We start from the raw sequence: 26,098 nt of genomic DNA on the forward strand, positions 1-26,098 counted from the left end.
AAAATTCTTTTTTTTATTATAGGTATATGCTTTTGGAAAAAAATTAAAAGGAAACTAAATAAAAAAATAAATAATAGTATTTAATATTTTTAATTGATTAATGTTATCAGTGTAATCAACCATCGTGAAAGTTAATATGAAAACTGACTTCTCAAATAGTATCATAGAGATTCTCAATATGAAAACTTCAATTTCTTCTTATAGAAACAAATATTTTATTAAAGCATAATTGGTCAAACTGAAAAAGTAAATTCAAATAAAGGTGGTCCAATTATTCAACTTTTTGTGGAAGATGTGTTGGATCTCTGTGAGCCAATTAAAATCATTATTAAGCAGAGCAGGAGGCTTTCTACTCGGATCTGCTCTAAACGCGCCGTCTCTAACCTCCTCCTCTTCATCTCCCGCCGCCATGGAAACTCACAAAACCAAGGTCTGCATCGTCGGAAGCGGTCCCGCAGCGCACACGGCAGCGATCTACGCAGCTAGAGCGGAGCTCAAGCCTCTCCTCTTCGAAGGATGGATGGCTAACGACATCGCTCCCGGCGGTCAACTAACCACAACCACCGACGTCGAGAACTTCCCCGGCTTCCCCGAAGGCATCCTCGGAATCGACATCGTGGAGAAGTTCCGTAAGCAATCGGAGCGATTCGGCACCAAGATCTTCACCGAGACGGTTAATAAGGTTGATTTCTCCTCGAAGCCGTTTAAGCTGTTCACCGATTCGAGAACCGTCCTCGCCGACGCCGTGATCATCTCCACGGGAGCTGTGGCGAAACGCCTCAGCTTCGCTGGATCTGGTGAAGGCGCCGGTGGTTTCTGGAACCGAGGTATCTCGGCGTGCGCCGTGTGCGACGGAGCTGCTCCGATTTTTAGAAACAAGCCTCTGGTGGTTATCGGCGGCGGCGATTCGGCTATGGAGGAGGCGAATTTTCTGACTAAGTATGGTTCTAAGGTTTATATAATCCACAGGAGAGATACGTTCAGAGCGTCTAAGATTATGCAGCAGAGAGCGTTGTCGAACCCTAAGATTGAAGTGATTTGGAACTCTTCGGTGGTGGAGGCGTACGGAGATGAGAGTGGGAAAGGCGTTCTTGGGGGTTTGAAGGTGAAGAATGTTGTTACTGGCGATGTGTCTGATTTGAAGGTGTCGGGATTGTTCTTTGCGATTGGGCATGAGCCGGCGACGAAGTTCTTGGATGGGCAGCTTGAGGTTGATGAAGATGGTTATGTGGTGACGAAGCCTGGTACGACTAAGACGAGTGTGGTTGGTGTGTTTGCTGCTGGAGATGTTCAAGATAAGAAGTATAGGCAGGCTATTACAGCTGCAGGAACTGGTTCGTTCTTTGCTTCTCTTTTTACCCTTTGAAATCATTACTGAAATGTATCATAGAAGCAGCATCTGATATGCTGTGTGCGCTTGTTATCTACTACCATAATGTATTTAGTTGTTAGGTGTTGGAGAGTCATTAGCTTTTTATGATGGGCTCTTTACGTTCTCAAAGTGACTTTTTGTATATCATTTGATTTACTTAACAAAGAGTAGGGTAGGCATGATTTGTGTTTCCTATAGAATGTTGGTCCTTTTTGGCGTTAGAAGCTTCTCTACTATTCTCATACATTGAGAAGACACTGTAATGGTCATTAGCTGTTCTAGGTAGGATGTCCTGAGAGCCTGCAGTTATAATTAGACTGTTTCAGGTATCGATATAAAGTTCTTTAATATTGCTACAAGAAGAACCAGGCATATTTAGCTATCTTCACTGCTGACGACCAAGTTGAAATCAGATTGTTTAGGGGGGGCCTAGGATAAATTGTATTTCTGTCAGACCCAGTTTTTGGATACCTTTTTAGACAGTGATTTATCTTTTTAATTTCCACTTTCATAAGCAACACTGATCACAACTTACGGATTGGTGCAGGGTGTATGGCGGCCTTGGACGCAGAGCATTACTTACAGGAGATTGGATCTCAGGAGGGAAAAAGTGATTAGATAAGGTGTCGGTGAAGGACCCATTTATAAGCTTCTCTCTATTATTTGCAGTGTCATTTGCAGAACTGTCGAAAAGATAATCTTAATGAGGGAGTATGAGTAGTAGAGTTGTAAGCGTTTGCAGTTGAACTTGATTCTGGAGTTTGTGCCAAGTTGTAACTCTTTAGTGGGTCACAGATTTGAGCAATCTGCTCTTCATTTGTTCCTCAGGACCTCATTTGTTCTTCAGTTTGAGTTGAACCGATTGGATTTGGAGTCTCTATAGCTCAATAAAACTAAAATGGATTTCTAGAAATATTGGTCAATTATTTAGAGAAAACGATAAAAATAATATTGTTTGTAATCTACAACACTTCAAATTTAATTATAACATTTAGACATAGTTTGCCTTTTTATTGCATTTCAAAATTCATATTTTAAAAATACTTGGGGGTTATTGGTTGTTGTATTTTAATGGATTTAAAAATCCGAACTAAATTTAGTGTTATTGGTTCTATGATTTTTAGTTTTGTATTAAAATCATGTGTTATTGGTTTAATGATTCATAAATTATATATTAAATCAAATATTATTCAGTCGTACAAATTTACTAATAAATTTGATTTTATAATGAATTTGAATGAGTTTTTTTGGATTTTTTTTGTGAAAAATACAAAGACTCAAATCAGAAAAAAATCTTCGGATTTGTAAATATTAATCCGAATTTTTTTTAAAAATCTGCATATTTTTTACTTGGATTTATAAATATTACATGGATTTCTAAATCAATCAAAATATATAAACCGATAACACATAAATAATTATTTCTTATCAAAATTAAAGAAGATTATTTTTATTATTAAACAATTTACCTTATCTTAATAATATTTATATTTTGTAAAAGTTATTTTAAAACATATATCATTATTTTAAGACATTTATAAAATATTACTCCCTCCAATTCATACTACAGTAAATGTCGTTGTATACAAAATAATGGCATTTTGAATTTTGGTGCAAAATTTATTAATTTTAAATGTTGTATGACTATATATTCTACCGTTTATTTTTCTATTGATTAAAATATAGTTAAGTGTATAGTTAATAATTTTTTTATTTAGAAAACATATGAAATTATAAATTTTCTTAATTTGTGTGCACAAATTTAAAATAATTTTTCAGAAAAATGTAAATATGAGAAGATAAAGAGAGCGTCGAAATCACGGTTGATTAAGTTATTTAGATAACCCGCTTTGATTTAGCTGGTTTTTGGACGGGTGAATATTATCCAAGTTTAATATGCAAAATATTGAATTTCTCAATGAACCTCTTTTTAATTTTTAAAATAAAGAAACTCAAAGTTCATAATATAAGAGGACATTTGAGATCTTTTATTTTCGATTTATGGAAAGATCATTTCTGATTTAGAATTCTCTATTTGGCTTAGGCATTCGGATTTGGTTTGGTTAATTCAAAATTTCAGTTTTTGGTATTATATTTATAAGTCTTATATGGATTTTACTAACTTGTGGATGGGGTTCGGTTCAATATTTTTTCAGTTTATAAACAGTATTTGAAATCGTAAACTAAAAAAATATTCAAAATAACAAATAAAAAATATCAAAATCTTTAAAATATTCGAAAATATCTAAATTAGTTTAACATATATAAAAATAATACGTTTAATTAATTTCAAATATTTTTAGATTATTTTAGTTCAATTCATAGCTCTTAAGACCCGTTCCAATAATTTTCTGTAACGATTCCTATGAGATTTCATGGTTCGGGTTAAGGTCGGGACAACCGTTTAGGGTAAACTAAAAACTCACAGGCCTAAGCAGAGCGAGCAGGAGGAGAGGCTTTCTACTCGGATCTGCTCTCTCCACGCCGTCATGGAAACTCACAAAGCCAAGGTCTGCATCGTCGGAAGCGGTCCCGCAGCCCACACAGCAGCGATCTACGCAGCTAGAGCCGAGCTCACGCCTATCCTCTTCGAAGGATGGATGGCCAACGACATCGCCCCCGGCGGTCAATTAACCACCACCACCGACGTCGAAAACTTCCCCGGCTTCCCCGACGGTATCCTCGGCATCGACCTCGTCGCGAAGTTCCGTAAGCAATCGGAGCGATTCGGCGCCAAGATCTTCACGGAGACTGTCAACAAAGTCGATTTCTCCTCGAAGCCGTTTAAGCTTTTCACCAATACGAGAACCGTCCTCGCCGAGGCCGTGATCGTCTCCACGGGAGCCGTGGCGAAGCGCCTCAGCTTCCCTGGATCTGGTGAAGGCGCTGGTGGTTTCTGGAACAGAGGTATCTCGGCGTGCGCCGTGTGCGACGGAGCTGCTCCGATTTTTAGGGACAAGCCTCTGGTGGTTATCGGCGGCGGCGATTCGGCTATGGAGGAGGCGAATTTTCTGACTAGGTATGGTTCTAAGGTTTATATAATCCACAGGAGAGACAAGTTCAGGGCGTCTAAGATCATGCAGAAGAGAGCGTTGTCGAACCCTAAGATTGAAGTGATTTTGAACGGTTCGGTGGTTGAGGCGTATGGAGATGAGAGTGGGAAAGGCGTTCTTGGGGGTTTGAAGGTGAAGAATGTTGTTAATGGTGCTGTGTCTGATTTGAAGGCTTCTGGATTGTTCTTTGCGATTGGGCATGAGCCAGCGACGAAGTTCTTGGATGGGCAGGTTGAGCTTGATGAAGATGGTTATGTGGTGACTAAACCTGGTACTACTAAGACTAGCGTGGCTGGTGTGTTTGCTGCTGGTGATGTTCAAGATAAGAAGTACAGGCAGGCCGTCACAGCTGCAGGAACTGGTATGAGTTAGCGTTTAGAAATCAAGAATGCTGTGTGCTTGTTATATCCTAACATAATGTTCTAAGTAGTATTTGGTACTTAGGTGTTTGAATGTCATTAGCTTTTTCTCTGATGTGCCATGTCATGTTCTCCTTGTATCGTTTCACTTAACAAAATGGTTTTGTGTTTGCTAAAGAGTGGTCCTTTGTTGTGCCTCTTTACTTTCTTTCTAATACTCTGTTAGAAGAAACTTTAATGGTCATTGATTATTCTAGGTGGGATATCTTGAGAGCCTGCAAGTTAAATTAGACTGTTTCAGTACCGGTTTAATGTTCTCTTCTAGAAAAAGAAGCAGACGTATTTAGCAATTTTCACCGCTGATGACTAAGTTGAAATCAGATTGTTCTCGGTGGTCTAAGTTGATTGTGTGTCTCCGTCAAAACCCAGTTTTCATACCTTTCTAGACAGTGATTACCTTCAAGTGTAATGTTTTTCATTTCAGCTTTCACAAGAAACTCTGATCACAACTTATTGATGGTGCAGGGTGCATGGCCGCCTTGGATGCAGAGCATTACTTACAGGAGATTGGATCTCAAGAAGGTAAGAGTGATTAGAGAAAGTGTAGAAAAAGAACCAATTTATAAGTTGTTCTCTCTCTCTCTTCCCCTTATTTGCTGTTTGATTTGAAGAACCGTCAAAAAGATGATATTGATGAGGGAGTTTTGTTATGTGCGTTTGCAGTTGAACTTGGTCAAGTTGTAAGAGCAACTCCACTCACGGTATATAATGAAGTATCTAGGAGTACTCCAGTCACGGTATATAATGAAGTATCTACGAGTACTCCACTCACGGTATATAATGGAGCATCTACGAGTACTCCATTCACCGTAAATAATGGAGAATCTACGGTTAGAAGGTAACAAAAATAAATGAAAAAAAATTAAAATTTTAAATGATATTTTTTTGTCGAAAATACAATACGCAATGTGATAAATATGGGTGGAGAAGACAATCCAAACCAAACTAAGATCACAACCATTGATTGTAGGGAAAGATACAAGTGGAGCCCAGCTGAAGATGTTGTTCTTATCAATGCGTGGTTAAATACAGACAAAGATATAATTGTGGCTATTGATCAAAGAGCTTCTTCTTTTTGGAAAAGAATTGCTGCATATTATTCATCAAGTCCTGCCGCTGCAAGTCTACCAAAGCGAGAAAGCAGTCACTGTAAGCAAAGGTGGCAGAAAATAAATGATAGTGTTCACAAGTTTGTTGAATGCTATGATCATGCTTTGAGACAAAGAACTAGTGGCCAGTCTGAAGATGATGTTGTCCAAGTTGCATACCAATTCTACTTCGACGATTGCAAAAAGAGATTCACGCTTGAACATGGATGGAGGAAGCTCCGTCATAGTCAAAAATGGTATAGTTACATCTCTAAATGTTCTAAGAGTAATGGAAGTTCAAAACGAGCAAAATTGGATGAAGGGGGCACATTTTCTTCAAGCTCTAATACAAAAAGTAACGTAGAGGAACAAGCTATGGCCCATCCTATTGGTGTGAAGTCATCAAAGGGCGAAGGGGAGAATCTTGTTACTAAAGCAACAAATGAAGAGAATGTTGCTACTAAAACAACAAATGAAGAGAATGTTGCTACTAAAACAACAAATGACGAAAGGGAGTCCAACTCCCGATCGAGGCTCGAGAACTTGTGGGCTCTAAATGAGAGAGATATAGCTGAGAGAAATAAACTATCAAGGATAGAGCTGCTTAGAAGCCTTCTGGGAAAAACAGAAAAACTTTCAGAAAAAGAAGAAACTTTGAAGAACAAACTCATCGATGAAATGTTGTAATATCGTGTAACTTATATATATTGTAATAATATGCTGTAGGTAAGCTAATATATTAGCGTGCAAGACTTCCTCTTGATCATTATCTCCATCTTTGTAATACAACACTTTCTAAGGTCGAAGTAAGCAAACTTCTTCAAATTTTCAAAAATAATAAGTAGAAGAATAATCCCTATAAGAATTTGAAAGTTTTGCTCAAAATAAATAAGTAAAGAATTAAAAAAAAAATGTATGCTAAATGATGCTCTGCAAAGGAACAATTCATATACATCTAAAGGGTGAGCATTTGGGCAAGTAAATTCCAGACTCTACAACTACAAATATGCCTACTAATATGGGCAATGTTTTCAGTTCAGGTTCTTTTTTCATTTCACCTTTCATAATAAATGTATGCTAAATGATACTCTGCAAAAGAACAATTCATATAAATCTAAAGGGTGAGCTTTTGCACAAGTGAATTACAGACTCTACAAATATGCCTACTAATATAGACAATATTTTCGGCAATCAAATTTGACTTCATGATGAAAATAGACGTCATCAGTTAAAGATTAAGGCTTACTTAATTATAATTTGGATTATGGTTTAATATTTTGTTCTACCATTTTTAGTTTTATTTTTATAAGTTTTTTCTCTAATTTATGTTATTAATTTTAAAATTATAACTCTTTTATTATATTATATAAAAAATTGCTTTATTATTTTAAACATAAATTATTCTTATTTATTTTATTATCGGGCTTATGACAGATGAGAAAAATAAAAAAAAATTAACAGATACAGTTAAATAAATTTCAAATATAATTTTATATGTTTAAATGTTTCTTAGATTTTTTTAATTAAGATAAGTTTTAAAAATTATTTTTCATAAACTAAATTACAATAAAATTAAAATAAGATATAATAATATTATAGTAATAAGATACTATTTTACCATTGGAGCTAACAATTTTGGTATAGTTTCTTAACTTAAATTTTATTAGAACAAAATAGTATTATATTAATGAGATATATAGTGAATATCTTCCTAAAAAGGTTATTCTAATTCTTTGGTGGTCAGACCTTTGATCACATTGCTCTTGAATTGTTTCTCATTTGAGGATTTTTGATTTTATCTGATTATGCAATTTCAGTTTAAATTAATCCGAATGGATTCGAGTCTCTATAGCTCAATAAAACTAAAATGGGTTTCTCGTTATATTGGTTGGTTAATTCATAGTTCTATACAATTCTCAGTTGAATATTGCATAGTAACTTCCACTAATTAAATGGGATAAGTTACAAAACTAAACTACACACTTGTTTCTTCGTCAACACTGAACTGTTTAATTTTCTGATTCATGATATTTAACGTTTTAAATGACCAAAGAATATATAAAACATATACGTGTACTGTGGTTATTAACCTCTCAATAAATACAACTTCAGTTGTACAAAAAAGTACTAACATAAGTTTTTTAAACTCTACATTAGTTTTTTTCTTTTTGAAACTTAAACTCTACGTTAGTTGTGTCTTCCTTCTTTCTACCTCTCCTTTTCACTCATGATCACAACAAGCAAGAGTCAGAGATATTTGTTACGGTTTCTTGTGCTCCACGGTGGAGCTACGGCCGCGGCAGCTCCCTCCAGCGAGAAAACGCTCTCTCAGACACCCACTTGGGCCGTTGCGGTCGTCTGCACATTTCTCATCATCATTTCCCATCTCCTTGAGAAGGGTCTTCATAGACTCGGCAATGTCCGTCTTCATTCTTCTTCTTAAGTGTTCTTGTTCAAACACTCAATGTCTGAACCATCTTTCTTTGTTTCTTCGCAGTGGTTATGGAAAAAGCAGAAAAACTCTCTGCTTGAAGCCTTAGAGAAAATCAAAGCTGGTTAGTTAGTAATGATTGATATTATGACAAAGCTTGAATTGGTTTTTCAAGAAATTTTTTTAAAAATGGTGATTGATTAATCTGCAGAGCTGATGATTCTTGGATTCATTTCTTTATTACTCACCTTTGGAGAAACATACATTCTCAAGATTTGTGTTCCTTCGAAAGCTGCTCTCTCTATGTTACCATGTCCATCTGAAAAGACGAACACTCTGGCTCCGTCTCTTAGCAAACATCTTTTGGCTGCTGGTGATTTATCTGTGAACTGCAAAAATGGATCTGAGCCACTAATAACTTTGAAAGGGTTGCACCAACTTCACATCTTGTTGTTCTTCTTGGCCATTTTTCATGTTCTTTATAGTTTAATAACCATGATGCTTAGTAGGCTTCAGGTATGAAGAATCTATTTTTCACCAACATATCGATGTTTGATGGAGTTAATAATGATGGCTTCATTTTTGTGTTGGCTACCTTGCAGATTCGTGGATGGAAAAAGTGGGAGCAAGAGACATTATCTCATGATTATGAGCTTTGTATTGGTAAGTTCTGTTCAAATCCCTGAGATTTGTCTTTTTTTTTTTTTTTTTTTTTGTCTTTAATACTTTCTTTGGCTGTGGGAGCAGATCAAACAAGACTTAGGCTCACTCATGAGACTTCTTTTGTGAAATTGCATACAAGTTTCTGGACAGCAATTCCTTTCTTCTTTTACGTCGTAAAGAAACTATTTCTTCTTTCTCTTCCAATTCCATCAAACGTGTTCTTGATTTTTGATTTTGAATATTTTGAGCTCTTTGCAGGGGTGCTTCTTCAGGCAGTTCTTTGTATCTGTGGGAAGAACAGATTACTTGACCCTGCGCCACGGATTCATCTCTGTGAGTTTCAAAATCTTCCACCTTCCCCTTTTCTTTATTGTTGCAATCTTGATGTGTGAATCTTGTGGTCTGATCAGGCTCATTTAGCTCCGGGAATGAAGTTCAACTTCCAGAGATATATCAAAAGATCTCTTGAGGATGATTTCAAGTTAGTAGTTGGAATAAGGTACAACACAATCCATAAACATAATATGCAAATGAAATTATTTTGGTTGATCTTCTATTATTGTTTTCTTAATATATTTTTTTTTTTGTTTTGCTCCGCAGTCCAGTTCTTTGGGCATCATTTGTGATATTCTTGCTGTTTAATGTTAATGGTGAGCTACACATCTGTCTATATATTTTTTTCATATTCATTTCATATACTGAAGTGTACCTATTCAATTTCCAGGATGGAGAACATTGTTTTGGGCATCAATACCTCCTGTGCTAGTAAGACTATCCCTCTCTCTATTTATGCTAAACCTGCTATGGAGTAAGTTCTTTTGTCTCAATATAAGAAGTCTTGTAACAGATAATTTTAGCTGTTGGAACAAAGCTTCAAGCGATTTTGGCAACAATGGCGCTAGAAATAGTAGAGACACATGTAGTAGTACAAGGGATGCCTCTAGTGCAAGGTGCAGATCGATACTTTTGGTTGGATTGCCCTCAACTGCTTCTTCATCTTATTCACTTTTCCTTGTTTCAGGTAATAACACTAAGAAAACCATGTCCTTAGCATCTTTGTTCTTCTATTATGTTACTGTATAATTAATATATGTTTCCTGTGGTCTGCAGAATGCTTTCCAGATAACACACTTCTTCTGGATATGGGTAACAAAAACAAGAAGCACCTCCTTTTAATTTAAATATTTTGGAATTATTACTGAATAACATACATATAATATTAACCTTGGGGCTTGCAGTATTCTTTTGGATTAAAATCATGCTTCCATAAAGATTTCAACCTTGTAGTCATAAAACTCTTTTTATGGTAAAACGCTCATTCAAACCCTTAAAAATTATGTTTCTTACAATAGAAATCTTTTATTTAAAAACATGTGAGGATGTATGTATATGCAGCCTCGGGGCTTTGATCTTATGCAGCTACATAACTCTCCCTTTGTACGCCCTGGTGACTCAGGTTATTTCTAAACAAAAGTTTTTCGATATTCTAGTCATGTGACCTCCTAATGAGAGTAGTCTTGAATGTGAAACGATGAAATCTTGTGTTGATGTGTGAGCAGATGGGTTCACACATGAAGAAAGCAGCGTTTGATGAACAAATGGCAAAGGCATTGAAGAAGTGGCACAAAAATATCAAAATGAAGAAAGGAAAAGCAAAGAAGCTCCTGAGCAAAACACTTGGTGGTTCGGGGAGTTTCAGCATCTCCCCCTCTTCCTCTGGAACCACTCTACATCGTTCCAAAACCACTGGTCACTCTTCTAACGCCATATACTACAAACAAGAAGAAGAACACGACGAGATGTCTGATCTTGAAGCTGGTGCAGAGGATGCCACTGAAAGGTTTCAAGAGCAGCATAAGCCATTCCATCATTCTTAGCTGTTTTTAGTGTACTCTTATTACTTAAAGGTTGAGATGTTGTGAGAAAACAATGTTTCTACTGATTAGCCAACAATAGACTTATTTATTTTAACTTAACTACAGACGACAGATTATATTTAACCTTAGCACTATATAGTGTGACCACTGGTATGAGTGGTGAATTCACTCTATCTCTGGCTCGTAATAGTAGCTCCCAGGCCGATACATCAAGAAGTCTTTTAGGAAATTTACCCTTAGTTAGGTATTGTTTCTTTATTAATGATCTGGTTAGTTTACATTACTTCATAGCTTATACACTTGACTACTAGGAAATAAGGCTTCTCCTTCCTTTCCCAAAGCTTTTAACTTTTATATGATCTCTAAAACACTCCTTAACATTGCTAGTTTTCACTAACTAGTTATTAAATTGATAATTCGTTTCAAGAAAGGAAACAAATGATACTTTTGCACATATTTTCTTGGAACCGTAGTAAATAAATACATTATGAAATATAAAACGCATTTGTTTATCAGGTTATGGAAAGAACAAAGAGAAAAATACAGAGTAAACAAAACATGAATTTGCTTACAGAAAAAAAAAATTAAAAAACAATAAGAATATCCATAAGAATCGGAGAAAGTGGAAAGAACGTGAGACACTGACATACGCCGAGTCTATAGATAACTGATTAAGAAGAGCCATTATTAAAATCTCAAACTCCTCATAATATTATTTCTTCATATGTTACACGATCATTTTAATATATTAATTACAGTTCACGTCAAATCTTTAAAGATTACTAATATCTTTTAAATTATTAATTTGCAGGTCGAGAGAGAAGAAGAAACGAAGAATGAGAAGACGAAAGAGAAAACAGCTGTCATCATCATTGTTTGAGCCTATACAAGAACCGTTGTGAAAATCATCTTCTTCATTGGTGATGATGAATCAGGTGGTGGAAGAGATCATGAGCATCCACAGATCCTTACCTCCTAGACCAGACATCGACGACGTCGAAGCCGCGACTTCTCTCATACAGAACGTCGAAAACGACGATCAGAGCCGCTTGGACGCCGTCGATAGAGAGATCAAAAGCTCCGGCGTTCCTCAGGAGCTTTTCGACGTGTTGCAGGAGATGAGGAGAGGCCTCGTTCGTTTCCAGAGTAAAGAGCAGAAGAGAGAGGCCGCGAAAGTGCTCGATCTCGAATCTGCACACGTTGTGTTCGACGAATTGATTCAGAGAGCTTATGCGAATCTCTCTCGGCCTCCGCTAGCGCCGGTTGTTTCTCCGGCGAGTTTGTATTGTTCTGATGAGGCTCATGTCAAGTCCAAGGACATGTTCACGCGCGACGATACGTTTGTTAACAAGGTCAAATCTTCGCTCTATAGTGACGGTTTCTTAGCTCCTCGCAAGCCTCAGGTTTTGGATTCAACAACACTTCAGGCTAAGAACCTCACTGGTGAGATAGAATCTGAATGATGTGTTATAGTGTTTACATGTGATTAGTTTAATAACTGTATTGGAATGATTGTGTGTAGGCCATGATGGGGAGAAGCTGAGTCTCATAAAGCTTGCAACTTTGATTGAAGTGTCCGCCAAGAAAGCTACTCAGGAGCTGAACCTGCAGCACAAGCTGATGGATAATCTCGAGTGGCTTCCTGATTCTCTAGGAAAGTTATCGAGTCTCGTTAGGCTGGATCTGTCTGAGAATTGCATCATGGCGCTACCAGCGACCATAGGAGGGCTTTTGTCCTTGACGAGGCTCGATTTGCAGTCGAATAGAATCGGTCAGCTTCCTGAGTCTATAGGAGATTTGATGAACTTGGTCAACCTGAATCTTAGTGGAAACCAGTTGACGTCTCTACCATCGTCTCTGAGTAGATTGGTTAATCTCGAGGAGCTTGATTTGAGCTCTAATAGCCTCTCTGTTCTCCCTGAGACCATTGGTTCTATCGTGAGCCTCGAGAAGCTCGACGTTGAAACAAACAATATCGAGGAGATTCCTCATAGTATCTCGGGTTGTTCTTCCTTGAAAGAGCTCCGTGCAGATTACAACAGGCTTAAAGCTCTTCCGGAAGCTGTTGGGAAGATAACTACTTTGGAGATTTTGAGTGTCCGTTACAATAACATTCGGCAGTTGCCTACGACAATGTCCTCCATGGCTAACCTCAAAGAGCTTGATGTGAGTTTCAACGAGCTTGAGTCTGTACCAGAGAGCTTGTGTTACGCTACAACGCTTGTTAAGCTGAACATTGGGAACAATTTTGCCAACCTGAGATCACTCCCGGGGTTGATAGGCAACCTTGAGAAGCTGGAAGAGCTTGATATGAGCAATAACCAGATCCGTTACCTTCCTTACTCTTTCAAAGCGCTTTCACAGCTGCGTGTTCTTCACACACAGCAAAATCCACTTGAAGAGCTTCCAAGGGATATAATCAAAAAGGGGGCTCAGGTTATTACTTATCTATGTTTAGTGTTTTGTCCTGTCTTTGCTTGTATGGATGATTGATTGTATTATTGTTTGGCTTCATCCTCTCAGGCCGTGGTTCAGTACATGAATGATCTAGTGGAGGCAAGAAACACCAAATGTCAAAGAACTAAGCAGAATAAGAGTTGGGTCGTCAGAATCTGCTTCCTCTGCAAGTCCACCAACTAGAGAACACGGAGCCACTCTTGAACAAAATCTGACTTCGATTTCATTCTTACAACTCCTGAAGTCCAATCAAAGATTCCAATTGTATACTTTGTATTTGTTCATACCTGACTTGATCCTGAGGAAAATGTAATTCAATTTCGTAATGTCAAATTGTTTATATTCTTGTTTCTCTTGTTGTAACTTTTTTTATTTTTGAAGGGCTTACTTCTCCTGTTGTAACTTTCTTCTTTTTGAATGCTGAATTGAATTGTAATTCAATGCTTGTTTCTTCTTCTTTTAATGTGTAGCAAAACATGTACTGGGAGTCTGGGATATCCGAATCAAAACACGTTTCCACAGGCTCTGCTCTTTTTTTTTCTGTTTTAACCTGTTAAAAAGTTTACTGAGGAGAACATAAGTGGCCGAGCAAATTATTGAGCAATATATTTGTCATCTTTTTTTTTTCTGTTTTAACCTGTTAAAAAGTTTACTGAGAACATAAGCGGCCGAGCAAATTATTGAGCAACATATTTGTCATCTATTTCATTTTATTGACAAGTTTTTATTCATAGCCAGCCGTGGGTGAACACTAAAAATAATTCAATTGATAGATACTCTATTAATACTTTACCAATAAATACTCAAAAAAATAGAAAAGGTCGAAAAGTTTTCAAATAAGTTACCTTAAAATATTCAATTATCATGTGTCTGTGGACAGAAAATATCAAAGTATTATACAACAAGTAAATAAATACTCAAAATTTGAAACAATTATATATTATACATTATATTTAATTTTTGGTTAAATCTGTAGACAATTAGCAATGAGAATGTTGAATTTTTCCAACATTATGAAACACATATGGATTACATTAAGATGTTGAATTTTAAATGATATAATGAAGCTGTTGAATTTTATTAAAAACACATATGGATTACATTAAGTTGAATGTTTTCAACAGGTTGAAAGAACTGAAATGGGTTCAAGGCTACAATTTTTATTTCCTCCAAATTATAAATTTCAATTATTTTGTAGTAAAATATTTTTCAAAAAAATAAAAGTTATACCAGAATTCAGTATTTTATAGACATATAGATAAAAACTAATCTCATTTTATTTAGATACCAAAAATTCATATTTACTATACTTTCTTTTATTAACTTCTAATCAACTCTTTTGTGTATTTTAATTTACTTTTTTTGTCAAATGGATCCTATTAATAATTGTGACAAAAAAGGATCCTATTAATAATTTTATTAACATTCAAAAATTTTGTATCTTTCATTTTAACAACGAAAATTTTAATAATTATCAGTTTCACAACTAAACTAAGTAAAAAGTAAAAATAACTAAAAAATAAGCAAAATATAATTTTTTTTTGGGAAATATAATATTAAAGTGAAAATATTGTCTTTTATGTAGTAAGAAATGGAAAATTAGAATTCATCTAATGAAATAAATACTCAAACGTTAAGAAAATGTGTTAGAAAAAATTGAAAAAAACAGTGATGACAATTCACAATCTCAAACTTAAGCTTCATATGACACTATTAAATTTTCTAAACTATGAAATCTGATAGTTTCCATATGTATGTATTTATATAAGAAAATATTTTACTTAAAATGTAGCACGTGCCATACCTCTTTCAAGTACAAGTCTGCCCAGGTTTGATATTGTAGAAAGATTGAAGTTGTTGTAAAAAAATTGTGTTATGTTTCAGTCTAAAAAGATTAAATTGGGCAAGCCGGGCATAGACATCCTAAGCCAAGATCTAAACCCACCATTTTGCCCAACGGTGTATCGCACGTTACACCACCATCCCAGTTACAAGAGTTGGTGCCAGGGACGGAACTATTAACACCATAAGGGGGTCAGCTGACCCCATTAAAATTTATAATTTATTCACTAAATATAATAATTTTCTTCAAGCGATGCCCTAATAAATATGTGTCTGACCCCGTTTCCATTTTTTACTTCGGCGTTTCCTGAAGAAAGACTTTCTCTTTCATGAAAAAGGGAACAATAGTAATTTTAGACATCTACTTAATTTCTGTTTTTATGTATAGTATTAATCAATTATATTAAAATTAAAGTACAAAATAATATTTTTTTTAAAAAAATTTAAGTGGTTTTCTACAGATTTTCATTCATTTTTAATTAATCCTACCTACTTCATCTATTGTCTTATCTAATTAATTCATCAGTATTTATTACAAAGTACTCCTATAAAACATAACTTACCTATTTTTTCATTCTTTTTAACTACTTCATTAATTATATTTATTATAATAATTTGACATCATTTATTTTTCATATTCACAATAATAATTTCACAAATTTAAATGGAATTGTTTCATTCGTAATAAAAATTCAAAGCAACTTTTTAACTGGCTTCTTAACTATTTATATTTTGTACTCTGTAATAAATGACTTCGTATTATTTGAAAAAAAACAATAAATAAAATAATTTAAATTAGTTAAAAAAGGAAGATGTACGAAATCACTTAAAATTAAATAATGTTTTGTATTTCAGTTTTAATAGAATAGATTAACAATTTATTTGTCTAAGTATTAGAATTGCTATATGTAATTGACAAACAATATTGAATTTAGTTTCTCATCATTACTTATACATAGTATACTATATATTTTTATATTGTTTCCATTTCAACAACAATCAAAAGTATGTATTCCATATATAATATTTTATAATTTTACACATATCGGCACATACGTGCACAACAATGTTAATTAATGTTATTATAAACATTTAACTATACTAAAGTATAAATTTTACTGGAATAGTTTTTTTTTTTTAAACACTAATTATATTAACCAACAGAGATTACAGGAGTGGAGTACAGTTTAGGTTACATTTGCCGGCAGGTTTATAAAAAACCTCCAGAGTCCAAGGCTCCAACAACGGAGAAGCTAAGCCCAAACATGGGAATTAAAGACAAGAACATGAACCATCCTTAATACTAACCGATCTAAAATAGAAGAAGTGAGGAACCAAACAAAATAACCTTTACAAAACAGTGAACAATAAAGCACGATGACTTCAAATGAACCCCTTTGAACGAGACAAGGCGAGGATGCTATCCAAAGCTAAAACCTCCGGCTTGTGACTCCTCCTATAGAGAATAGCCCATGCGATTAAGAGACCAGTTCTTCAAGCTTTCAAGATCCAGGAGACAGAACAATTTCAGTTCTTAAGTCTACCACCGGGAATGGGTTGACGGAGATAGAACATCACGAGACGTCGAGATGAAGTAAGACGAGAGATAAGAACTCGATCAAATCTTTTGGTAAATGACAAGGAGCGAGACAACTCATAAATGGGTTCAGCCATTCTCGAGAGATCAAGAAGGACGAAGATCGAGACCCAAAATGAGCCAAAGAGAGTTCAAAGCCAACATGCAAATCATTTAACCCAAAAACAGGTTCATAATGCGACCAAAAAGAAGGGAAACAGAACCCAACTCACTTCAACTAGATCGATCAATATCACACACAGAGAACGACATGCAAGCTCTCATCCCCGGTAAGGATAAGATCTAGATCTAAAATCCAACCAAAGAGAAAAACGAGAACAAGACATGAAGATCTAAACTGATTGAAACCAAAAAGGATGGTTCAAAGAAACTAAACCCGACTCCGGCTCTGAGAGAGCAACCGGAGTCGGAGAGCAAGCTTCAACAATGGAGGATTGATGAGAGAAGGCAGAGTATTTTTGAAGAGAGAGAAAGAGGACTACTGGAATAGTTTTATACGACTTTTATTAGAAAAATTTATTAATACAAAATTGCACACTGAAATTATTATTATTTAACCAATATATTACTAATAAAATTTGTATAAACAATACTAAAAAAAAACTTTTCTGACTATTTAACTTGCCCTTCATGTTCTTAAACCATAACTCTTATATCAGATTCTGGACGGGAACAATCGCAATGGCAAACACAAAAACCTTACTTAATAAATATGGTCGTCAATACTTTACTTTGTCACCACGGCATTGATTTACAAAAGCATTTAGATAAATAAACCAGAAAATAAATATCTTCAGTAAACCACTGTTTGCTGCAATGGCTCTAAACTCAAGAGAGGCTTGGCAAACTAGAACTATATGGGAAACACTATCATCGTCACACGGCTGGTCTCACCGGTCTTGCGATGGTTCTTTAAGCGGTGCAGGCTTGACAAAGGAGAACTCCTTAGAATGATTTTCACCGTCATGGCTAGTCTCACCAGTCTTGGTCTCTAGTTTATCTTGCTCAACCTTCACCGCAAGCTCAATACCTTGAGCCGTTGGCATGGCTGGAGACATGGGCGGAGTCAAAGCTTCGTTGTCTGTGTCAAGATCCGATGTTTCAGGGTCAAGTCCTTCGTATCTCATCGAATGCCCTGTGGTTTTATAGCGCTGCAATGACCTTATGGACAGAGAAGACCTAACCGTTGATGCCGTAGGGCTCACGCTTCCGTCTCCACCTAGCCTCTTGGTGGTGGTGCTAGCTTTCCCGCCTTTCTTCTTCTTCACAGCCATTCTCCATTTCTTGAGCGCCTTTGATGTTTGTTCGTCGAATACAGATTTCTTCATCCGTGAACCCATCTGGATAACGCAGACTTTTCAGTTCAAAGTTCTAAAATAGAAATGCTATATTTTAATGTTATGAACAAAGGGAAGTTACCTGAGTAACGAGTGCGTAAAGAGGGAGTGTGATGTAGCTGCAAAGGCATAAGACTCCAAGACTGCAAGAAACCAAAAGAATCAAGATTCGTGTGTTTGTTGTGATCACAAGACACTGAGGTTAGTTAGATTCTTACGCTATGGCTACTTTTACAAGGGCGATCTTGAAGTCAGGATGGTAGCAAGAGTTCTTCCCAAAGGAATACTGAATATTATTGCATAAAGGATTAGTCATTCTTGTAACAAACAAAGGAAGTAATTAAAGAAAGGGAAGAAAAGTCTTTAAGTCTGTTGTTACCCATATCCAGAAGAAGTATGTGATCTGAAACGCGTTCTGCAAAAGAGAGAAAATAGAAACATTCAGAGATAAGGTTATGGTTGTGTCATTACACTATTTCTAACAAAAGTACCTGAAACAAGGCGAAATGGATGAGATGGAGAATCAACTGGGGACGACGGAACCAGAAGTACTCATCGTTGCCTTGTACAAGTGGCATTCCTTGAACCACTGCGTGCTTATCCGTGATCCCCAGAGCCATCCTTGTCATGATTGCTTGAAGCTTTGTCCCCACAGCTAAGATTATCTGGAAAGAAGAAGCAAGATTATAAGAAACTGTGAATCAAGAAGTTTTCTATTTGAATTTTAAAATATATCTTACAATAACAGGCAGTGCAGATCCGATGTATAAGATCTTGAAGCCTGAAACACCAATCAAAGAGATTAAGAAACACAGTCCACTCAGTGATGTATCATACACTCAAGAGTCTGACCTTCAACATTTAGGAGTAGGAAAAGGACAAAAGATGCCCACAGGACAGGGCTGCAACAAGAGGCAACCGTGTTAGTGTTGCAAGAAGATAAACATAATCTACTTAGCTCAAGTGTTGTAAGAGAAGTTACCTGACTCCGACGACCAACTTGAAATCATCCTCCAAGGATCTTTTAATATACTTCTGGAAGTTGAATTGACTCCCTGGAGCTAGATGAACCTGCACAAACCAACAACATATAACTCAGCAAGAAACAATACAAAATATCTGACTAAAGAAGCCTAAACTGGAGACTCACAGCTATGAATCCATTTCTCAATGTCAAGTAGTCTGTTCTTCCGACAGATCTGAAAAATTGTCTGAAAAAACATTCCTGAAAACGCGTTGAAGTTACAGAAAGTGAGAACTTGACACTAAGAGTTTCAATAAAAGTTGAAGTTACAATAAGAGTTTCCAACTTAGAATAATCTATAAGTTGAGTAAGAAGAATAAGGTCGATAGTTTCTTACTACATAGAAGAAGAATGGAATCCTAGTCCAGAAGCTAGTGTGCTCTCTCACGAAAGATGTTTCGTGAGTGAGCCTAAATCTAGAAGTATCTGCAAACACACACACAAAGTCATTAACCAAGGCTCAAGACCACAACTCAGAGTATCTCCAATGGTACTCTATTTTTCATTCTAAAATATAATTTAGAGTAAAAATGCTTCTAATTATACTCAACTACATTATAGAGTTAAGTTATTTTGAAGAAAAAAATAGAGTGGAGCATTGGAGATGGTCTCAGGCAAAGAAAGCCTCGAAAGCCAAACCAAATGTACCTGTAGAAAACTCGTAGTGATGGGATGATGTCTCTTTCTCCCAGTGTTTCCATCCTCGAATCTGAAAGTGCACACATTCTATAACAAAACCAAATATTGCGGAAAACTAAACTGTGATGTCAAACTATTAAGTACCTTTAACCTCCCAAGCATCATGGTCAAGAAGCTGTAAACAACGTGGAAAATAGCTAAGAAGAATATGAGTATATGCAACTGATGAAGTGCCTCGCTAGAGATCAGCTGTTCATAACCCTGGCACCATCATTAAAAACATAACAAGATATTCTCAGCTGCATGCATTGTTTCATTTTCACAGTATACAAAAAAAAAGCATAACTCTCTTACCTCTTTGCACTTTGTAGAAGATGTTTCTGACAGGAACCTGTGCTCAAACCACAAGAGCTTCCTATGACCTTCTCCTTTATCATCTTCCTCCTTTTCAAGGGGAGCAGGAGCAGGGCATGGGAGCATGGTGTGAGCAACATGAGAAGGGATACAAATCTTCAAAATGTAGCTTGATCCGAATGTAAGAAGCAATGAGATGAATCCAAGCACCATCAGCTCTGCAAGAATCAAGAAATGGAGGTGGATTCAGATTAAACCTAACCAATAAAATATCTAAAACAATCAAAAGAAATAACTGAAAAAAAAGACAAAGTAATTAAAAAAAAAAAAGATTGCAAATTTTCACCTGATTTGATCTTCTCCAAGGCATCGAGAAGAGCTTTCTTGTGACGGTCCCATAGAACCTGAATCAAGAACAAAAGTTCACTTCAAACACAAAGATAATAAATCGAAACACTATAAATCCTTATTAATTCACATAAATATAAAGAAAAAGAATCTGACCGTTCCAACTTTGTGAATCAGCTTTTCAAGAACAACAGAGACAACGATGAAGAAGGTGCAAACACCAGCAACAGCCCAAGTGGGCGTCTGATTAAGCTCTCTCTGCACCTCTGTCTTCTCATCGGCTGCCGTAACCACCACCACCACCGTGGAAGCAAAGAACCACCATAGACAGAGAAAGATTCCTAACATAACTCACGGTTCTGTCTTTCTCCCGACCAAACTGTGTTAGTTGTTGTACCTGCTTCGCTACTTAAAACAAAACAAGAAGTAATGTGTAGAAGCTGACCAAGAGTGATGATGACTTGATGAGCTGTGTCTTCGAGTTCACATTTGCCGTTTTGTAGTTTCACGCGGTTGAATGAAGTCTAGAACTTGTTAGTTTTTTTCTTTTAGGAAAGGCCAAATCAATGGAGGACGCCAGAAACGAAATCTGTGAGGGAGATTACAGATCTCCGCAAGTTTTGTTTAATTTGTGAGAGAGAGAGAGTAGGAAAGGAAGTTGATAGCTTTCTTTAATAATTATCATTTATGGGTTTTAGGCAGAGGAAGGGAAGACGACAGGAGACAGTGAGTGAGTTTTAAAGCGCGTGGAGTTTTTCTTTTTGAAAGCAGTGAATCATGGCTTTGATTGATCAACCCTGATTGATTTACTTGTTTTATTTTCTTTTAAATTCTCTGTTCACCCAACTGATATAAATGGGATTATTCGTGAAATAACCTATAAACCCACCCAAAATTAGATTTTTAGAGAAAGGATAGAGTGAAATATGAAGAAAAAAGAAGAGAGAAAAAAATAATTGTGGTTATTTGGTGAATTTGGATTTTTTTTTGAGTAAATGTGTACAGTTTACTGTATAAATTATGGGGATTGAAAGAAAATACTCAAATATCTAATTAAATTTGATATATTGTATTCTTTATATTTTTGATTATCAGAATGTTGGGGTGAAACACATAATTCGTCTAAACTTAAAATTTTAACACGTAGTATTTCTTATTGTTTGTTTTAGTTACCTTAGTGATTATTCCCAATCAGTAAAAATAGTTTCTGAATCTATAGAATGGCAAGCATACGCAAACTATTTGGAAGATATCGAATTCTGATAGAGAGCTTTAATCACTCAGTGTTTATTTATGTATCAAGAACGCAGAATACAAAGACGGACAGTCTGGTATACAGTGCTCGGAAGCAATCGTCTTTTCTTGTTTATATGAATTTGGAATTACCAAGTTAGTTGGCAAAGTATTTATATTGATGACAAAAAAAATTCTGAAAATCGAAGGAAATAACAATGAGTTTTTTTAGGAGGTGAACCTATAGATTCACCAACCAATAGTATTTTGTTATTTTATATTTTATATCTTTTAAAAAAGAAACAAAGTAATAAATATTTGTCAAATTATATTATATTTAAAAAAGTAGCAATTACAAAAAAGAACAATTTAAAAAAAATATTTTTAATGCCGAAGCACTAAAACCTAAAAACTAAACCTTAAACCCTAAATACTAAATCATAACTTTTGGGTAAACCCTAAACCCTTGGATAAATCTTAAATCCTAAACTATAAACACTAAATCTTAAAAACACTAAACCATTAATCTTAAATTCTACACCTTCGTATACACCATAGGGTTTATGATTTATCCAATGGTTTAGTATTTAGGATTTAGGGTTTAATGTTTTGCTGATATTTTCTTTGCAACTATTACTATTTTTAATTTTACTTTCTTATTTTAAAAATATAATATAACTTGCAAATTCTTATTATTTGTTTCTTTTTTAAATATACTGAATACAAAATAACAAAATACTATTGATTAGTGAACATAAGAAAAACTCAATAGCATTTTCATACTAGAATATTTAATTAAATTTAGTAACATTAGATTCTCAAAATATTTCTGGGATAGTAAGGATATTTTAGAGCCAGATCCGTAATTTTCTCAGAGCAAATTGATAATGTTAAAATTTAGGTTATAGTTAAGAAAAGAAACAATGGTTAACTATCTTCATAGTTGACCAATCATAAAGAAAGAAGGAAATACAGATCTTTAGCTTTTTTTTTTTGTTTTCTATGCTTTGGCTTTCTAGTCTATTTCACATTCTATGTAGAAACACAAATCTTTAGCTTTTTGGATTTTATTTATTTCTTAAATAAAACCTAAAAAGGATCTTTCTTGATTAGCGTTCCCCACTTCCCCTACTCGGTCTGAACCTGATTTACAAATTATTTTTATTCTTATTGTATATTTTCAAAGCGGGAAAATTCCTTAAAAATACACTGACTAATTTTCATTTGCTAATAAAATACACAAACTATTTTGACTCCCCGTTTAATACACGAATTAATTTCCGTTGCCTATTAAATACACAAACTTTCGAAATTCGCAGGTTTTACACATAGTTTTAGACGGCGTTATCTATATTTAACGGAGGTGAAGACGATGTTAGTGTTTAATTAAACATGTGCTTAATTTATGAAAATAAAATTCCTTAAAAATACACGAACTAATTTGTATTTGTTAATAAAATACACGAACTAATTTTTATTTGTTAATAAAATACACGAACTATTTTGGATCCCCATTTAATACACGAACTAATTTTTGCTTCTCATTTAATACACAAACTTTTAAAATTTTCAGATTTTACACATCGATTTAGACGACGTCAACTATGTTTAACATGATTTAGTGGATGTCAACTATGTTTAGCAAAAGTGAAGTAGATGTTAGTGTTTAGTTAAACATGTGGTTAAACTGCGAAAGACAATTAAAAATCATTCTGATAGATTATATTGGTAGTTTTCTTCTTCATTACACTTGCATAGTGTAAATTAACCTTGATTGACGAAAAACAAGAATCAAAAACTAATTTCAAAATCAGAAACTCGTTTAAAATTACCTAGTTTTCTTCGTCATTTTTCATGACATGGAAATCAACTCCACTTTGAAGCAATATAAAATGAAATCAAAGCGAAGAAGAAGAAAAGGAACATAGTTTGATGAGTAAAAGATGTTGAAATAGATTAGGGTGTCAAACTTGAATTGATGCTAGCTTGAATATAAGGATCAATCGATTCGAGTGGTTTTGGTTGAGGGTGAGCGTGCTTTTCACATTTTAACTATACTTTTAGTTAAAACTAAAGTCATTTCTGTTAAACGTAGTTGACGTCGTTTAAATCGATGTGTAAAATCTACAAATTTTAAAAGTTTATGTATTAAATGGGAAACAAAAATTAGTTCGTGTATTAAATGGGGATCCAAAATAGTTTGTGTATTTTATTAACAAATGAAAATTAGTTCGTGTATTTTTAAGGAATTTTTTTTTCATAAATTAAACACATGTTTAATTAAACATTAACGCCGTCTTTACTTCCGTTAAACTTAGTTAACGCCGTCTAAAACGATGTGTAAAACCTGCGAATTTCAAAAGTTTGTGTATTTAATAGACAACAGAAATTAGTTTGTGTATTAAACGGGAATCCAAAATAGTTCGTGTATTTTATTAGCAAATAAAAATTAGTCTGTGTATTTTTAAGGAATTTTCCCTTTTCAAAGCACAAATGACTTCGTTTTTTTTTTGAACTTTTATATAACTGTTGTGCATCTAGAAAATTTATTTTATGATGTAGTACACTTTCATGTTGGCTTTTTCCGGTGGATGTCTAGATATAATCCAAAAAAAGGGGGCATCAATTTATTTATTATGACAATGTTGCTTTTGTCGTTATTCACCTAACCGAATATGAACGAAGAAGGAAATGATGCTTGACGCCTTAGACGACGCCTTAGACGAGATCGAAGAACGCCGAGACCAATAAATCCTCTCAATTCAAAACTACCAGCACCTTGCCGAGAGCTATTACAACATGAAAGTTCAAGCAAGGCCCTTGGAACTTAACGACCTCGTCTTGAGAAAAGAGAGCAGATGTTTATCAGCTCGAGATATTTTTTGGAGAACTCGTACCGAGGACATTGAACTCCATGATCCTCGTTAAAAAAATAACTACAAATGGCTTGATCCTATTTGGGGGTATGTAAGCAGTCTTAACAAATTCTGCCGCAACAAAAAAGACATATACACATACACAAAAAAATTTAAGGCAAAATCGTTTGCCGAGTGAATAACAGCCACTTATTATAATCAGGTCCAAATTACACGGGTACGTCATTTAACCAGATTAAACCGAGCTTCAGAGATCATTGATTACCGCCGAGAAGAATCATTATGCCGACTATGAGACAGTTTCACCAGTTACTTTCACCTCTCCAACTTTCCACAACACAAGCGTCTCGACGAGTGAATGGTAATTAACCTTGCCACGAGAAACTTTCTTGCAGAGCAAATGATAGTCATACTCGTCATGATTAGCCCAGACTACTTCGCTGAGTGCATGGCGACGTCCTGCCATATTCACTCCATAGCATATTTATATGGCAAAATCTCTTGGCCAAGCTCTTCATTCCCGGACCTACTCTCACAAATTCATTGAGATAGACTTTTTCTCTCACAAGTGAATTAGGAGGTTTACTGTTAGAGATAGATTGCATTCTTTTACAAGGTCCATTGAATAATAAAGCTCTGCCCAAAAGCTCGTCGCTTAAGCGATCAATCCAAAGGATTTGGTCCATTAAACTCGGTCAAACACTAGGTCCATCGTACTAGATCAAGTCTGCTTTAAGGCAAAGAAGGAAGGAAACGAGTATAAAAGAGGGTGGGAGAGATTAAGAAAGACATCCAAACTTCACTACAAAGATTGATGGCTAGAACTTTTAATTAGCTTTAATCTTGTTGACTTATACTTCTCTGGCGCACTCTCGTTGAGTGATGTCTCCTTTCTTTCTTCTTTGCATACAAATGTAATCTTTCTTTCATTTTGATAAATAAAAAGCTTTTAAAATAGTCCACAGTCGAATTTTGTTCTTTTTTTAGAGTCGACCAAATTCATATTCAACATTAACATATTACTAGATTTTGATCCGCTATTTGAAAAAATGATATATTTTTTGTTTTATAATATTTTCTTAGAAATTTAATTTCCATATTTTTGCTAATTATATTAAATTTGTGATATTTTTTAACTATTAAAATTGTGATGTTGTATAACTATACAATTGTGTCATAGTCATTATCCATAATATTGTATTGATGAAACTGAAATATAATACCGCACTACACCATTCACGTAACCGTTTAAAACAACATAACATGGAAAAATATAATGTGGTTACTGTCTAGGGAAATAGAAAATATTATAATAATCTATTGACACATTCACGTAACCGTTAAAACAACGTAACATAGATATAGAACATTTTATTATAACCGTTCGTTATCTCATGCACTACATCATTTGCGTAACCGTTTTTGTTTTTGTTTTTTTAAGTCTAAGGGCCATTCTATTATTCAAGTTTAAAGTGGTTTGGGTAAGCC

General features: G+C 35.0%; 5 protein-coding genes across 8 annotated transcripts; 4 read left to right on the forward strand and 1 right to left on the reverse strand.

The window, feature by feature from the left end:
- Nucleotides 1-277: 277 nt before the first annotated feature.
- LOC103837804 (thioredoxin reductase 2) lies at nucleotides 278-7,757 on the forward strand. 2 transcript variants are annotated; one of them, XR_004451585.1, is made up of 3 exons: nucleotides 278-1,334; nucleotides 1,920-2,210; nucleotides 7,717-7,757. XR_004451585.1 is itself a non-coding variant. In XM_009114179.3 (2 exons), the coding sequence occupies exons 1-2, from the start codon at nucleotides 293-295 to the stop codon at nucleotides 1,988-1,990; spliced, it is 1,113 nt and encodes a 370-aa protein (XP_009112427.3). In that variant the 5' UTR covers nucleotides 278-292; the 3' UTR covers nucleotides 1,991-2,285. The 2 variants fall into 2 exon arrangements, 1 of the variants encoding a protein (XP_009112427.3); XM_009114179.3 differs by lacking the exon at nucleotides 7,717-7,757 and having other exon boundaries at nucleotides 1,920-2,285.
- On the forward strand, nucleotides 3,604-6,757 carry LOC103837805 (thioredoxin reductase 2). 2 transcript variants are annotated; one of them, XM_009114180.3, is made up of 4 exons: nucleotides 3,654-4,786; nucleotides 5,310-5,366; nucleotides 5,508-5,682; nucleotides 5,815-6,757. In XM_009114180.3, the coding sequence occupies exons 1-4, from the start codon at nucleotides 3,862-3,864 to the stop codon at nucleotides 6,617-6,619; spliced, it is 1,962 nt and encodes a 653-aa protein (XP_009112428.2). In that variant the 5' UTR covers nucleotides 3,654-3,861; the 3' UTR covers nucleotides 6,620-6,757. The 2 variants fall into 2 exon arrangements, with proteins under 2 accessions (XP_018510389.1, XP_009112428.2); XM_018654873.2 differs by lacking the exons at nucleotides 5,508-5,682; nucleotides 5,815-6,757 and having other exon boundaries at nucleotides 3,604-4,786; nucleotides 5,310-5,395.
- Nucleotides 7,758-8,003: 246 nt separating the features above from the next.
- Nucleotides 8,004-11,517, forward strand: LOC103837806 (MLO-like protein 7). The gene is made up of 14 exons (XM_009114181.2): nucleotides 8,004-8,351; nucleotides 8,430-8,487; nucleotides 8,575-8,879; nucleotides 8,966-9,026; nucleotides 9,111-9,199; nucleotides 9,285-9,359; nucleotides 9,437-9,525; nucleotides 9,627-9,676; nucleotides 9,751-9,791; nucleotides 9,874-10,047; nucleotides 10,137-10,172; nucleotides 10,265-10,332; nucleotides 10,422-10,482; nucleotides 10,586-11,517. The coding sequence occupies exons 1-14, from the start codon at nucleotides 8,160-8,162 to the stop codon at nucleotides 10,901-10,903; spliced, it is 1,617 nt and encodes a 538-aa protein (XP_009112429.1). The 5' UTR covers nucleotides 8,004-8,159; the 3' UTR covers nucleotides 10,904-11,517.
- Nucleotides 11,518-11,571: 54 nt separating this feature from the next.
- LOC103837807 (plant intracellular Ras-group-related LRR protein 5) lies at nucleotides 11,572-13,816 on the forward strand. Its single transcript, XM_009114182.3, has 3 exons — nucleotides 11,572-12,346; nucleotides 12,426-13,339; nucleotides 13,427-13,816. The coding sequence occupies exons 1-3, from the start codon at nucleotides 11,827-11,829 to the stop codon at nucleotides 13,541-13,543; spliced, it is 1,551 nt and encodes a 516-aa protein (XP_009112430.1). The 5' UTR covers nucleotides 11,572-11,826; the 3' UTR covers nucleotides 13,544-13,816.
- Nucleotides 13,817-17,395: 3,579 nt separating this feature from the next.
- LOC103837808 (MLO-like protein 8) lies at nucleotides 17,396-21,213 on the reverse strand. 2 transcript variants are annotated; one of them, XM_009114184.3, is made up of 16 exons: nucleotides 20,947-21,213; nucleotides 20,658-20,860; nucleotides 20,500-20,557; nucleotides 20,154-20,371; nucleotides 19,944-20,060; nucleotides 19,809-19,869; nucleotides 19,498-19,586; nucleotides 19,287-19,361; nucleotides 19,119-19,207; nucleotides 18,989-19,038; nucleotides 18,877-18,917; nucleotides 18,628-18,801; nucleotides 18,516-18,551; nucleotides 18,355-18,422; nucleotides 18,219-18,279; nucleotides 17,690-18,139 (listed from the first exon to the last, which is right to left on the reverse strand). In XM_009114184.3, exons 2-16 carry the CDS (start codon nucleotides 20,847-20,849, stop codon nucleotides 17,690-17,692), a joined length of 1,779 nt encoding a protein of 592 aa, XP_009112432.1. In that variant the 5' UTR covers nucleotides 20,850-20,860; nucleotides 20,947-21,213. The 2 variants fall into 2 exon arrangements, with proteins under 2 accessions (XP_009112431.1, XP_009112432.1); XM_009114183.3 differs by having other exon boundaries at nucleotides 17,396-18,139; nucleotides 20,658-21,212.
- Between the last annotated feature and the right edge of the window lie 4,885 nt (nucleotides 21,214-26,098).

The sequence above is a fragment of the Brassica rapa genome, chromosome A09 (assembly GCF_000309985.2).
Source record: "Brassica rapa cultivar Chiifu-401-42 chromosome A09, CAAS_Brap_v3.01, whole genome shotgun sequence".
In the NCBI taxonomy this organism is placed as follows: domain Eukaryota; kingdom Viridiplantae; phylum Streptophyta; class Magnoliopsida; order Brassicales; family Brassicaceae; genus Brassica; species Brassica rapa.

Bases quoted from the DNA above. Each gene is read 5' to 3' on its own strand.
- LOC103837808 (XM_009114183.3), bottom strand. From the start codon at position 20,849: ATGTTAGGAATCTTTCTCTGTCTATGGTGGTTCTTTGCTTCCACGGTG. The intron at 18,423-18,515 runs GTAACAACAGAC...AATAATATTCAG, and splicing joins CATACTTCTTCTGGATATGG to TATTCCTTTGGGAAGAACTC. The intron at 18,280-18,354 runs GTAAGAATCTAA...GGTTTCTTGCAG, and splicing joins CTTGTAAAAGTAGCCATAGC to TCTTGGAGTCTTATGCCTTT.
- LOC103837807 (XM_009114182.3), top strand. From the start codon at position 11,827: ATGATGAATCAGGTGGTGGAAGAGATCATGAGCATCCACAGATCCTTA. The intron at 12,347-12,425 runs GTGAGATAGAAT...GATTGTGTGTAG, and splicing joins TCAGGCTAAGAACCTCACTG to GCCATGATGGGGAGAAGCTG. The intron at 13,340-13,426 runs GTTATTACTTAT...TCATCCTCTCAG, and splicing joins TAATCAAAAAGGGGGCTCAG to GCCGTGGTTCAGTACATGAA.
- LOC103837806 (XM_009114181.2), top strand. From the start codon at position 8,160: ATGATCACAACAAGCAAGAGTCAGAGATATTTGTTACGGTTTCTTGTG. The intron at 8,880-8,965 runs GTATGAAGAATC...GCTACCTTGCAG, and splicing joins TGATGCTTAGTAGGCTTCAG to ATTCGTGGATGGAAAAAGTG. The intron at 9,526-9,626 runs GTACAACACAAT...TTTGCTCCGCAG, and splicing joins AAGTTAGTAGTTGGAATAAG to TCCAGTTCTTTGGGCATCAT.
- LOC103837804 (XM_009114179.3), top strand. From the start codon at position 293: ATGTGTTGGATCTCTGTGAGCCAATTAAAATCATTATTAAGCAGAGCA. The intron at 1,335-1,919 runs GTTCGTTCTTTG...GGATTGGTGCAG, and splicing joins TATTACAGCTGCAGGAACTG to GGTGTATGGCGGCCTTGGAC.
- LOC103837805 (XM_009114180.3), top strand. From the start codon at position 3,862: ATGGAAACTCACAAAGCCAAGGTCTGCATCGTCGGAAGCGGTCCCGCA. The intron at 4,787-5,309 runs GTATGAGTTAGC...TTGATGGTGCAG, and splicing joins CGTCACAGCTGCAGGAACTG to GGTGCATGGCCGCCTTGGAT. The intron at 5,367-5,507 runs GTAAGAGTGATT...GTGCGTTTGCAG, and splicing joins GGAGATTGGATCTCAAGAAG to TTGAACTTGGTCAAGTTGTA.